This window comes from Falco cherrug, chromosome 7 (genome assembly GCF_023634085.1).
Source record: "Falco cherrug isolate bFalChe1 chromosome 7, bFalChe1.pri, whole genome shotgun sequence".
NCBI classification, from domain to species: Eukaryota; Metazoa; Chordata; class Aves; order Falconiformes; family Falconidae; genus Falco; species Falco cherrug.
Window position 1 is genome coordinate 32,014,801 of NC_073703.1, and position 13,054 is coordinate 32,027,854.

The 13,054-nt window shown below is 36.6% G+C and overlaps 1 protein-coding gene across 1 annotated transcript in view; it reads left to right on the forward strand.

Moving 5' to 3' along the window:
* The window catches only part of C7H14orf39 (chromosome 7 C14orf39 homolog), a 32,649-nt gene extending 23,212 nt beyond the window's left edge, over positions 1-9,437 (forward strand). Inside the window, exons 11-18 of the mRNA XM_055715935.1 lie at positions 326-405; positions 2,454-2,539; positions 2,630-2,694; positions 3,814-3,884; positions 5,540-5,697; positions 6,230-6,365; positions 7,869-7,926; positions 9,152-9,437. Coding sequence (XP_055571910.1) covers positions 326-405; positions 2,454-2,539; positions 2,630-2,694; positions 3,814-3,884; positions 5,540-5,697; positions 6,230-6,365; positions 7,869-7,926; positions 9,152-9,354 — 857 coding nt within the window. The 3' untranslated portion in view covers positions 9,355-9,437. The remainder of the gene's footprint in view (positions 1-325; positions 406-2,453; positions 2,540-2,629; positions 2,695-3,813; positions 3,885-5,539; positions 5,698-6,229; positions 6,366-7,868; positions 7,927-9,151) is intronic.
* Positions 9,438-13,054: the final 3,617 nt, after the last annotated feature.

The following is a 13,054-nucleotide window of genomic DNA, read 5'->3' on the forward strand; positions in this document are numbered from 1 at the left end:
TTGGGTACATACCCGTCTTTATGTTCTGAAAATCTGTGTCTGATTCCTCTTTTATCTGTGCGATGAGTAATGTGACATGTATACCTGGTGCATAGTATCAGAAAAATCTGAAACATATCTTTAGCATGGTTTGCATACATACTTAAATATTAACTGAGTATTATTTCCAGTAAATTGATTGATACTTGCATATTTTGTGATAACTTTCTTTTAGCTCTCTGTTAACAGGAAAATTTATAAGCTTTGTTCCCAAGTTCAGTTTAACAATGCCGTGCTTTGCATGCTTAATCCTATTGACAGTATTAAGTAATATTTATTAATTTAGGGAGAGAAGAAAAAGAAAAATCTATGGAGCTTTCAGTGGCCACTAGCAGTTGTTCCAGCCTTGCAGAAAATTCATCACAGGTATGTAGCTCTCCCACTGGTAAAACCATGGGATTTTATGATCTGTTTTATGTGATTGTTTAAATTCAAAACACTTCAGATATATCTAGTGCTATTATATCTTAGGTAAAATTTGTTAATACTGCAACCAGGACTCTGATCTTAGTAATCATAATAAAAATCTTTCTTTGATACCTTTTCATTCTGAAAATATCTATGTTCTTAGAAAGTGCAACTGGTAGTCATAGAAGCATTCTAATGCCAAACTTGAGGTGGACCATCTATCCAATTAATTTTGTATAATAGTTTTTAAAATTTAGAATAAACTTTGAGGATTCACTGGGTTGTATGTAGCAAACTTTTGGAATTCTAAAGAAGGAATGTAATTTATTAGTGACTAATTGTCAACCATCTACTCCATAATGAAGGATTTAATAAAAGACATAAAAGGATGTTATACAGGACTGCCTACATTTAACAGCTGAGTTCCAGAAACAAAAATCTGGGCTGAGAGGAATAAACCCACAAGCAGCATTGCTTTTTTATACACTTGAGGTATCCACAATTACATTTTCCATCTGTCACCCATAAACAAATAGTTCCTATGGCACTTTTTTGAAAAGGTGAAGTGTATTGCAGCTCATTATCTTAAATATACAGACACATTAAACCAATTCAGAAACAAGCTGGAGGAACAACTTGCACACTTACGAAAACCACTGATAAAATCTCAAGTGCAAGGATATTCATAGGATCAATAGACTGTTAAATATAAAAGGAGTACTCAGATAAGGTAAGGCCATAGGAGATAAGTAGTTTGCAACTGTATTTGCTGTGCAGAAGCTTGGGGAAGTTTCTATATTGACACTTTTCTTCATAAGGGGCATCTCACTGTACCTATTTAAAACCAAATTTTAATGAACAGCAAAAATTGTCAAGTAAAAAATTAACAGAACTAGTTGTGATTTTCTTAAGAATTTCAAGGGAACTGAAGGATGAAGTGAGTGAACAGTTTAGAGTGGAGTCTGTAGTAGAAGAAGCAGCCTTTGTAAGACAAGACAACATGAAGGACCATGGCTAGACTGAGTGGAACAAGACCAGAAGAAATTTCAAGCAATTCTGATTTGTGACTGGTTGAGGGAGTTGGACATGATGAGGATGATGGAAGGGCTGTTGCCAGGGTAATCCAGAGTTGAGGATGGGAATCTGGGACCTAGAATTGCACTTACAGAAGAGCAGGAAGCAGTAAGTCAAGGTTAAGGGAACTTTAAGGAAGGGTGATGGCAGCAAGGGAAAGAAGGTGGAGTCTGAGGAAAACCGAAAAGATTGGAAGAAAGAAGGTTGCTATGCTTCAGAAGAGGCATGATGTAAACTATAGGAGTGGCAGTCAGATTCTGCATAACCAGCCCTTTTGTCCCCCACCCTGAACTGAATTCAATTTGGTACATTTTGCCAACTAAAACCAAACCAGAACTAGCAGGTTCCTGTGAAATAATGTGTTATTTGATGCCAAGGCATAGACTCCTAGTGCCAGTCTGCCCTTAAGGTGCACATACAGGCTACATGTAAGAGTTAGGCCTTCTGATCTGATGAAAATCTGTGAAGTGGGAGTAATGCCATGTTTTCTGCAGTTTTTCAGTCCACACATGAGATGTATTCACTGATGTGCATACTTACTTTGGCCTTTAGAGGTGGAGACATGCCTGGCTCCAGCCCTTTCTGCGTTGCCAAGCAGAAGCAACTTGGCTGCAGTCATAGCAAGCCTGGATATAGTCTGTAAATAATGTGATGTTATTTGTGCAACAGAAAAGTTAATTATTCAGATCTAGTTATCAGTGCTGTGAATGAGACTTTATAAAAAAATTATAGAAGCAGTTTTGGGTATCATGCTGTTAAAATGCAGGTAAAGATAAGCAATACAAGTTATGTTGCCTGACCCCTAAAGACTGGTTAGGGGTCAGGCAAATCCCTAAAAGAAGGGTTTTCCACAATCTAAGGAGAAATCAGAGTGATATTGTTGAAGTGACAGTTTCATATACTGCTCATTTGAATCTTTTACTATGTTTTAGATGGTTATTGACACTGCAGAGACTAATAACCCACAAATTGCCCAAGTTCCATCAACAGCAAACTTACAAAACCAAATGCAACTCAGGTAAATTTCTTCCATAAATAGTTTTCATTCTTGAGATTGAGGTTTATGGAAATAATCCATATTTAGACAAACAATAATTTTTGGTTTTAGACTGGTAATTCCTGCAAAGCAGATGACTTCCAGTCAACAGTTTGAGAGTGAAAGTGCAACAACAGGTAAAGTACCACTGTCTTTTTTTGATAGGTTGGTTGTGCTGTTACTATATGCTGGATCACATAATTAGACAAAGTTCTAGGGGCCAAATTTTCATTCTGGTATTAAGTGAGCCACCATTTATATTCCTTTTCCACCTTGATTATTTAGTTCGAACTTTTAAACATAGCAGACATGCAATTTCCTAATTTAAATAGAGACTAAACTGCTCAGTAATGTGGGATTCATTCTGCATTAACCATTGTTAATAAAAGGAAGCTTCCAGCATCTCTTGTAAATCCACGCTCTAGTCTCAGATTACTTGGGTAAAATGAAATCTGGTGTGAAAGTCTGCCCACAAGGCATGAGAAAATGCAAAGAAAAGGGATATAGTAAACTCAGTAATTTAGGAATCTTGATGCATCAGTCTAAGATTATTAAAGATGAAAATTATCTTGAGAATTACATACAGAATGTGTACAAAACCAAAACAGGGTAGTTACAAATACAGCTATAGTTTTTTAAATCACAAGACACTGAGCTTCAGTTTAAATGTATTTTTTCTAATTATGCTGCCACTTCAGATGCATGTCAGAAATTATAATCTTTTTTTTTTTTTTAAATAGAATCCTAATTACATGTCCTGAAACACAGCATCTTAATCCACAGTGCCTGAAATGTTGCACCACCTGAAGCTTGAAAGTCTGATAGCATTCTTCTAATTTCTTACCCTGGCTTTTGCCCAATTCTTTAAGACACTTCATCAGTGTCATGTGGATGTGCTTTTTATATTGTTTCCACCTGGTTTCTATTGACTGATATTAGCACTCTCAGAGGGCAGTAGCTGGATTAGACAAACAGCACTCTCAGGGAGCAATAAGTAGGTTTGAAGAACATACCAAACCATATGAAGCAGCCTAAGCATTGCTGTAACGATAGCGAGTAAGTGGCAGAATGAGAGGTATTATGGACGTAGCTACGAAGTGGGTTATTATAATAAAAACTACAGTCAGAACACTTCCTTACCAATTGCAATGCCAAGTTAGTAACCCTTTCTCAAGGATTCTTTCACCACAACATAATTCTTATTTATCTGTTCAAAATGCTGTTATAATAAAAGCAGTGCTGTCTTTTTTGTATAGCAAACCAAGAGGCCAAATGTGGTGATAAAGAAGCAGAAGATGAGCCAAAGGATTCTTTGTATATACCTCAAGTAAGCAAAGCATTTCTACATCATAAGTAATTATTTTGTTTAGAATAGTCAAAGTGTCTTGTCATATTTGAATCTTTTGGCAAGAGGTAAATCTCAGAAATCAGCAAAGTGACTCATTATAAAGCACCTAACAGGTGAGAAGCCAGTCAGTGCCTTCTGATTACTAATACAGTGATCATTGCCCTTGTTCATGTCAGCGTTTTGGGGGTTTTTATGCTACCTTAACAACAGGCTATTTAGGATGACTATGCTATTCACATCATAATTTTCATCAGTGTGAGCTGATGAAACCTTTTAAAAAAATGTTTGCATTTGAGACTCATTTCTCCCACAAAACTATAGTAAATAAGCTCTGTGCTAGCTGCAGAGTCTGTGTAGCTCCATTGGCACTGCTTTTACTAGCTGTGCCTGAATGTGAGATCAAGCTCACCACACCATAATATTGAAGCCAGATGTGTGTACAGTTGGCATATATAGGTGGTATCAAGACGTGGTTTAACACTGGCCAACAGCTAAGCAGCACACATCCACTTGCTCACTCCCTACACAGTGGGATGGGGAAGAGAATCAGAAGGGTAAAAGCGCAAAAACTTGTGGGTTGAGATAAAGACAGTTTAATAGGTATAGCAAAAGCTGTGCATGCCAGCAAAACAACATGAGCAATTCATTCACTACATTCCACCTACAGTGTTTATTCATTTACAGGAATGCAGGTCTTCATCACATGTAACAGTTACCTGGGAAGACAGATGCTGTAACTCCAAATATCCCCTCCTTCTTCCCTGCAGCTTTTATTGCTAAGCATGACATTGTATGGTGTGCAATACCCCTTTGGTCAGCTGGGCTGACCTAGCTGTGTCCGCTCCCAGCTGTGTCCCCTCCCAACTGCTTGTGCATCTCCAACGTATACTCAGTGGCGGGGCAGCATCAGAAACAGAAAAGGCCTTGATGTTGTGTGAGCACTGTTCAGCAATCACTAAAACATCCTTGTGTTATCAACACTGTTTTTGTCACAAATCCAAACTACAGCATCATACAAGCTATGAACTCTCAGCCAAAACCAGTGCACAAAGATCAAGTTTGAGATCTCATCTTATGGTTGGCTCAATACAGGCTGACGCCTGCAGGCAGCTGGTGGAGAAGAATGTCTTTAAAACAGCATTGGGTCTGGTGGAAGTAGCTCCACAGAATCCAAGTGTACATTCACATTTAACATTTGCTGAGGAAAAGGAACTATCTCAGTCAACTGAAATATATTCTGATGGTGCTGTTCCTTCATTTCACTAGGGAGTATCAAGAGGACTCCAGTGTGACTTGAAGTGTCATGCTAAGACATACTTTAGAGTGGAATAGTTCTTTTATTCAAAATCAGTGTTTTCAGTCAGTTCATGAGTGTGTTTATTTTTTGGATGAAAATTTTCATACACAGATTCATTCACAAGAGGCCCATTTTAAATTAGATAAATTAAGGCTACAGTTTTAAGTATGGTGAATATGTCACTGAGCATTTTATTAAAATACTTTTATTTTTAATGAGAATAAAAATAACTAACCAACCCTAAAACTTATAATGCATTTATTTATAGGTAAATGGACCAATGATATTTTTGGGAAATTTTATGTGCTATAAACTTTAATGTATTTTTTTTTAATAGGGCATACAGACATATTTTGAGTCAAATGAAGATAATCCTGACACAGCAGAAGAAAGTGCAGAACATTTTTTAAGAACACCTGAAACACCTGCATTTGTAGGAACACCTGACTCAAAGGGGAAGAAAACTCGGTTCTCTAAAACACCTCCATTTGACTTGTATGATATCAGCTGTTATTCTGATTTTGAGCAAAGTTGTATTGATGTTGATTGTATAAACATTTCTGCTATTTTTGAAAGATACTATAGAAAGACTTTTTTAGAAAGCTCTTCTGAAAATATTTGATTTGTTTTTGAGTTATGCTAGGTAATTTATTAGATTTTCCTCTTACAATGTCATTTCCACTTGAAGCTGTTTTGAAAGTGGGGGACTGCTTAGAAATATACAAGACATAGGTTCTTTGTAGCTCCTTTGCTAAAGTTGTTGTATTTTCTTGCAGTAATATTTGTTACACCCTGTTCTATCTTTAAACATTTTTTTTTGTAAAAAGGTAGGGAATTGGTGAGAATACCACCTCACTTTGATATAAATGGTTGTGTTATTCATTCTGTGTTGCAAGAAGCAATTATTGATGGAACATATGGGAATCTAAAAAAGTGACAAAACAGAAAAAGAAAAAATAGAACAAAAAATCTGTCTTGTCTACTTTTAAAAACTAGTAATATAATTTCTTCCTTTCTGTCTTTACAGCATTCAGAGTTTAGGTTGTGAAGAAGGAACATCAAAATCTCCTGCTTTCTTTTCTCTTGTGAACTTCTCCCAGAAGTCACCTGGCTTTAATTTATTTGACTTTTCTGTGTTTGGGGCAGAAAATTCATGTGATGAGGTAAAAATAAGTACTTGAGAATATTAAATTTCCACAAAGCAAAATATGCTAAGCACACAGGATTGACAGTGAATGAGGTTTTTGAGACTGGTTGTTTTTGTGGCAAATAATTTTTTTTACTGGCTTACTTAATTTTACATTCGATATCCTCTGAAAATACTTATCTCCTTTCCTGGTGATCCCCCTGTGATGACTTCTGATCAAGTATGAATCATTTCCATATGGGCAAGATTGGATCTTGTGCAAACATACAGCCCACTAGATTCACAAAAAGGCTGCTGGTTCAGCATTGCAATGCAAAACTTTAGGTACCCTAGGAAAATTCACAACTTGCATGCCTGTCCTATGTGGTTTTGTCATGCTGAAGCGCGGAATCAGATACTTAAAATTCTACCTGCCCCCCCCCCCCCCCCTCCATTTTTCACAAAATGCAGAACACTGAGAAAGGGAATGAAGGGCTATTTATTAGGAGTACTGGAGAACAAATATGGATTAGCTATACTTAAATGGAGGAGACAGGTAGGCAACTAATTGGAATAGGGAGTGGAATCCAGCTCTTCCTTTTTCTTTGCAGGTCCCCTAGTTAGAGAGCTCTAGAGTAATTTTTACTCTCTTGGGCTAATAGGTAGATAACTGAGTATTTAGGGTAGATGTGTGTCAGTGCATATCAGGTATCACTGGCTGGCAATGTCGTTTCAAACCCTGTTATAGAAATAAGGGATTTGAACACAGGTATCTCCTATTTCAATGGGTGGGCTCAGTCTTGAGGTTACTAGGTAAAAGCTGAAGGAGGGAAGAAGAAAAGCATCATTTTGTCTTGTGTTTGCAAGATGTGTGTTGTTGAGATTTCCTAGCATCAGCTGCCTGTAGGAGAGAATACACTGGTGAGTAGTTAGTGAATTGTTTAGGAATGAGGTAGGTATTAAGTTACCTAGTGCTGTCAGAACCCATGTTATTTTGTGCCTGCTCAGAGGCAGAAACCAAGAATTTATTAGCCTGTACTAGTCACATGGGATTCTCTGAAGTTAGATGGGAGTTTTGAAGGACCTAAGTATCTATTATAAATCTAGCCTAAGAACTACTCTCAAGAGTGATGAGTGGTTATTCAGCTACTCTTTCTGGCAATATCAGGTCCTACTCAGTAGGCAGTAATTATGTTGTTGCTTAGAGGTTTTTCTAAAATGTCACAGAATGAAATAATTTTGCATCTTTTCAGTTTAAAAAGCCAGATCAGATTTTGTTCTGTTCTCAACCCGATGCTTTTTCCATAAGAATGGCAGGAGAGTATTTGCAGATGTAAGTGAATATGATGAAACATATCTCATCAAAGAGTTTACCTTGCAGCTTTAGGGACTGATACATACATTTAAATGCAGATTTTGCGAAGGCTGCTAACATTCACTGGGACAGTGTCTTTCTCACCAAAAGTGAATGAACTAATTACATTAGAGCTTATCTTTTGTGTTTCTCGTGTGTTAAATAAAATGGCTGTTTAAATTTCAGACAGAGGAAAGTTATTCTGTGGGAAATTTGAACCCTCTCTCCCCACACAAAGATACTGGTAAGTCTGAATCAGATGTATTTGCGTATACCAGCTGTCTTCTACTGGTGCTTCTGTGACTAACAAGCTCGTGAGCCTGCTTAATAGGGCACCTTTGGTTGTCTAAAAAGGTGTTCAGTGGTGATACAGTCGTTTATTATGTTCATTTGTGGTTTGTCTAACTTAAGTCTTTCCCTGCACATTTGGCTTCAGATATATGAGATGTCATGAAAAAAAGAGGTATGAGAAAGGAATAGGAATAGTGTTATGTGTGTTTGAAGCAAACTGAGAGAACCTGCAAGGGAGAAAAAAAATTCAAATGTCAAAGCTTTTCCACTGATGAAAACAACAGGGTTTTTTGAATGTAAAAAAGCTACAGTATTTAGTAAATGCTGCTTTTTAACTTGAGGCTACCAGCTTAGTATTGTAAAGAGTACATCTTTTGGGTTTTTTCGCCCCCTCAACTAGAATGAAAATAACGTTTTCATTTAATTAAAGAAATGTTGACAGTAAACTGACTTCCATCATTTTAAACTGTTGGAGGTATGCAATGTAAAAACAGCACAAGTAAAAGTGAGGAGAATCAGACTTAATAAACAGTGTCTTCCACTTAGTATTAAGTGAGCTATGCATTTTTACACATTCTGTGTGAAATCCTGGCTTTACTGAAATAAAAATTTTCACGATATCAATAGGATCAAAACTTATTCTTGATCAAACAGTTTTCTGAAGGGAACTGTAACTACTTTTTTTTGAGGTGTGGCAAGTTCAAAGGTACTTTTTTTTGAAGTGATGAGTATAAGGTTATATGCATATATAACTGTTGCAGAGAACAGTGTGTGACTTTTGTGTTACTAAATATAAAACTCATGTATTTTTCTGTCAGTAGCTTTGTTTCTCAGAGTGTTTTAGTGGCTGGTGGCATTGTTTGCTAGAGAAGAAAGAATCTGCAAAAATGTATCAGTTATCAAAGACTGCTGCTTAGTATTCTAAATATTTTGCCTAGTATATCATGCAGAAGTGTTTTGTTGTTCTAAATCATTCAAGTACTTCACACTTCATTCTATGCAGATTCTAGTAACGCCCTCCTGGAAGTACCATTTCTAGTGCAGAAATAAACACACAACGTAGGCTGATACTTGGCAGGGTGTTGAGTACAATATTGTTAAAGAAACATATTATGCTGAATGCAGTATTTTTACAGTAGATTTAATCTAACAATAAATATAATATGTATTCCATATAGGAAGCTTGTTTGGGAAATCAGAAAGTGAGGATGCATTTGCTTTTCCCTTCCCCTCGGAATCAACTTCTCATGCATTTGGAGATGGAAAAGATGACTTTAGTTTTCCATTTGCATTTGGACAGGATCAGAGATCATCACAGTCTCCTTCTGTGAAAGGTTTTCATTCTTCCTTACAAAATACAAAGCCATTTACGTTCTTTTGAATACCTTTGACTTCCTTTTAAATTTTTTTCCTACTTAGCCTTGACAAATGTTTTCAGTTTCTTAACTTAAAGTACAAAGCATTTCATCTTCTCCTTTCATTTCATGTAAGAATACATTATTGCAATTGCTGCAATTCTATGTTTATGTTCATCAAGCACATATGCTTTGAGATGTAGCTTTTAGTTTTCTTACTTATTTTCTATATACATTGTTTTCATAAAATGTTATGGAACTTTCTTGCTAAACTGGCACTGAGAAGCAGCAGAAATATCATTTTACAGTAATGTGTCAAGTTAATTCAACATCTGTAAGAGCGTCTAAACTTCTAGATGAGTACTCTCAGCCTCTGATATAAACCAAATAACTTGTGTTGGAGTAACTGTTTATTGTAGCTGTAAAAGCTGAATTTGAGTTAAAACCGATGTTTTTAAATTGTTACATTTATAACATTTTTGAAATAAATATTACTGTTGATTTTATGTAAAGTTTTGTAGGTATTTCTTAATATTGGAAGTGAAATGTAATTATAATACTGAACATTTCAACTTCTATCTTTCTAACTTGAAACACTGAAAGCAAGTTCCTTCCTCTTTATCTAGTATTTTTTAAAAAACCTCTCCAACAACAAAAACCCAAAAGCAGACAGTTCCCAAAGTCTAACTTTTGTCAGTACACCTATATCCGCCAGTTCTCCACAAATGGCTCCTTATGGAATGGCTGGCTATAAAGACAGTATCAGGGTTACTCAGCAAGGAATGCTGTTCTGAGCCACCACAGCGCTGTGTCCTGTGAATCCCTCAGAACCATGTTCTCTAAACCCAGCAGTTGCACATTTATGACCTTTGAAGGAAATACCAGATCACTTTTGAGTTTTTTCCCCGTTACATGTGAAATGTAAGTTACTGATTTTTGAAACTCTATGAATTTGTAAGGGAAATGGGGTTTCTCAGTCACTTACTATGAAGTAACCACCATGCCTGACAGCAGGCAAGCAAAATGCTGAAATGGAAGCAAAGCAAATAAAGAATAGACCCCGTCATTCAGCAGACTTCACAGAAGACATTGCAAATGCACAAACTGATTGGAAGGGCACGTGGACTGAGCGGAACAAGTTCACAAAAAGCATCCTACCAGTATAGTCTGCACAGCCTGCCAATAAAATGTCAGCAGAGTGCAAAGGGGATTCTTTTTAGAAGAATCCCCTTCCCTCTGCTGACCTGCAAAGCCCTAAATGACCAAAAGCTTGGTTACATATGCCACTATTTCTCTTCTGCCAAACTCCTGAATGCCTTGGGACTTCTGTGCAGTTCAGCTTCTCCTTAAGTACTTGTGCCTAGAGATTTGTGAAAGTTGGATTTTTTTATTTTATTTTTTTTTTACTGGAGAGGGATTCAGGAAGGTTTAGTGAAGTGCTGCTGAGATCTGGCTAATAAGAAGTGAGACACAGGGATTTCATGAACTTTATGCTCTCCAAATGAGGGTTTCCATGTTAATCTATTTAAAACTTTTTCTGACCTACTACGTACCTCTGAATATGAAAAACATAAGCTAGAAGCAAGTTTAAGAGCCTATCTATGTTATTTGAGGTAGTGGTTTATGGTACGCTACTGGCACATCTTTTGAAATCATTTAGAAAGCTGGAAAGTACAATTTTTTTTTTTTTGCTCAGTTATTCCATACCTGAAGCTTGCTTTCCTGCCTTCTGATGAATTCTGTCATCCACGTCTCTGACATTACAGTCTGGTAGTCAAGGCTGCTGGCTGAAGTGGGAGAAACCATAGTTCACGGTCTTTCTGGGTGTTTACTTACACAAATTGGATAGGCTGATGAATAACATAAAAGAGAAAGCTACTTCAGAAAAGGCAACCACTCAGTATTTGGGATACTTTCCTGAAATCTGAGATCATGAACTGCTTATAAACATACACTGAGATTTTTCGTCAGTATCTGTCAAATTCTCCCTAGAAATGATCCCTTGTTATTATGCCTATAAAATCAATAGCAGTTATGTTGCTGGACTGCCAAGCCTAGCATGTATCTCCCTGACCAATGTATTTTTGTTTTGTCCTTTACATACACACCTGACTACACTTATCTGAAAGCATAGACAGGGTCCTCTTGTCAGTGTAGCAGGGGCTGCTTGAGAGCAAAGGGCTATTTGTTCATTACCACTTGTTATTTGCAGTTACTGCCGCTGTGGTGCAGATGCAGTAAATGGACTGTGCAGTTTTTCCTCATTCCTTAATGTGAAATAAGTAAGTTTAATTTGTATCACTGTTGAAAGTCTGGAAGGCTAACTTGGCTCACCCTGTACTCCAGTAGGTGAAGAACAGGTGTTACTCACACAACTAGAACTTAGGGACCAGTAACCTCCAGCAGTGGGATAGTGATGGCAGGTGGGAGCTGTAATCTCTTAGAAGTGGTGCAGGCGTCTGCAAAGTGGTAATACGGTTATACTGTGTACTTCTGCTGTGAATCTTTGAAGGTGGGGGTTGCCTTCTTGTTCTATTGCACCTAGTAAAATAGAGTTCAGGTTCACATTGAAGCCCTAAGGTAAGAACAATAAAACCCCTCTCTTAAATAGGCAGAGCAGGGGTTTGACTTTGAATCTTATATGAGTATCCTAACCAGAAGGCAAATGTTTATTTAGGGCCCTGATACCTTTCCTGTTCCATTTAAGTTTTTAATGATGTTTTTGACAGAAAACTATTTAACTTGAAAATTCCTTGTAAAAGCTAGTGTATCACCCAGGATTAAGTCAGTGCTGGTTAAATACTTTGTGTGACCAAAATGGTAGGAAATATTATGATATTTGAATAAATTAATTTTGTAATTTGTTGAGTAAAATTTTTTAAGTGAAGAATGAAATTTACACTCTTATCTGCTGCTGCCAGGAGGAAGAAACTGACACCTCAGCTTTCTTTCTCCCACAGAAATAATACCTGTGTGGAGATGTCCTTTTTCTGATCAGAAATAACACAAAGAGCATTTCTACACTTTTGCCTTGTTGTGTGAAGTGGTCTTCCAGTAAAAAAAAATTCATTATAATTTTTAAGGTGATAAAACTCTTTGTCTGGAGACCCATCTACTATTTTACTGTTAATTTTACTGAGGCATAACTGTAAAGCATGCTTATAGACATTCCAGGATATTTGGCTGACAAATAAGCAATGGCTGGATAGGTTTGATACTAAAAAAAATAACTAGGAGGTAAAGACTAATGGAATGACTTCCAGCAATTGTGGGATATACCATTAATTTTAATGTAGTGCTGTTTTATGGCTTCACACACCACCTTTGATAACTCTTACCACTTAAAAATCAGGTTTCCAGTTAAGAGCAATTTATTAATTTTCTGTAACTTCAGCCTAGATCTATCACTCTAAAGCATATATGCACAGCATAGCATTCTTCAGGACAAACTTCATTGTGCTGTTGTGTAGAATGCTCAAGGTGATAAAAACACAAGGGTTCCTTAATTTTGTGTCAGAAAAACATTCAAGTGTGGATGGGGCATGTGATAGTGTTAAAACTGGTTCTTTACCATATTAACTTTTCAATTGTAACATTGTTTTAATACTTTGAGGAAAAAAATTGTATATAGCATTGTAGCCTCATGTCATATAATTGGTCACTCATTTTATGTGTAGTATAGTAAGAGCTACCAGAATTCTGAGTTACAACTTACAGCGCTGTTTA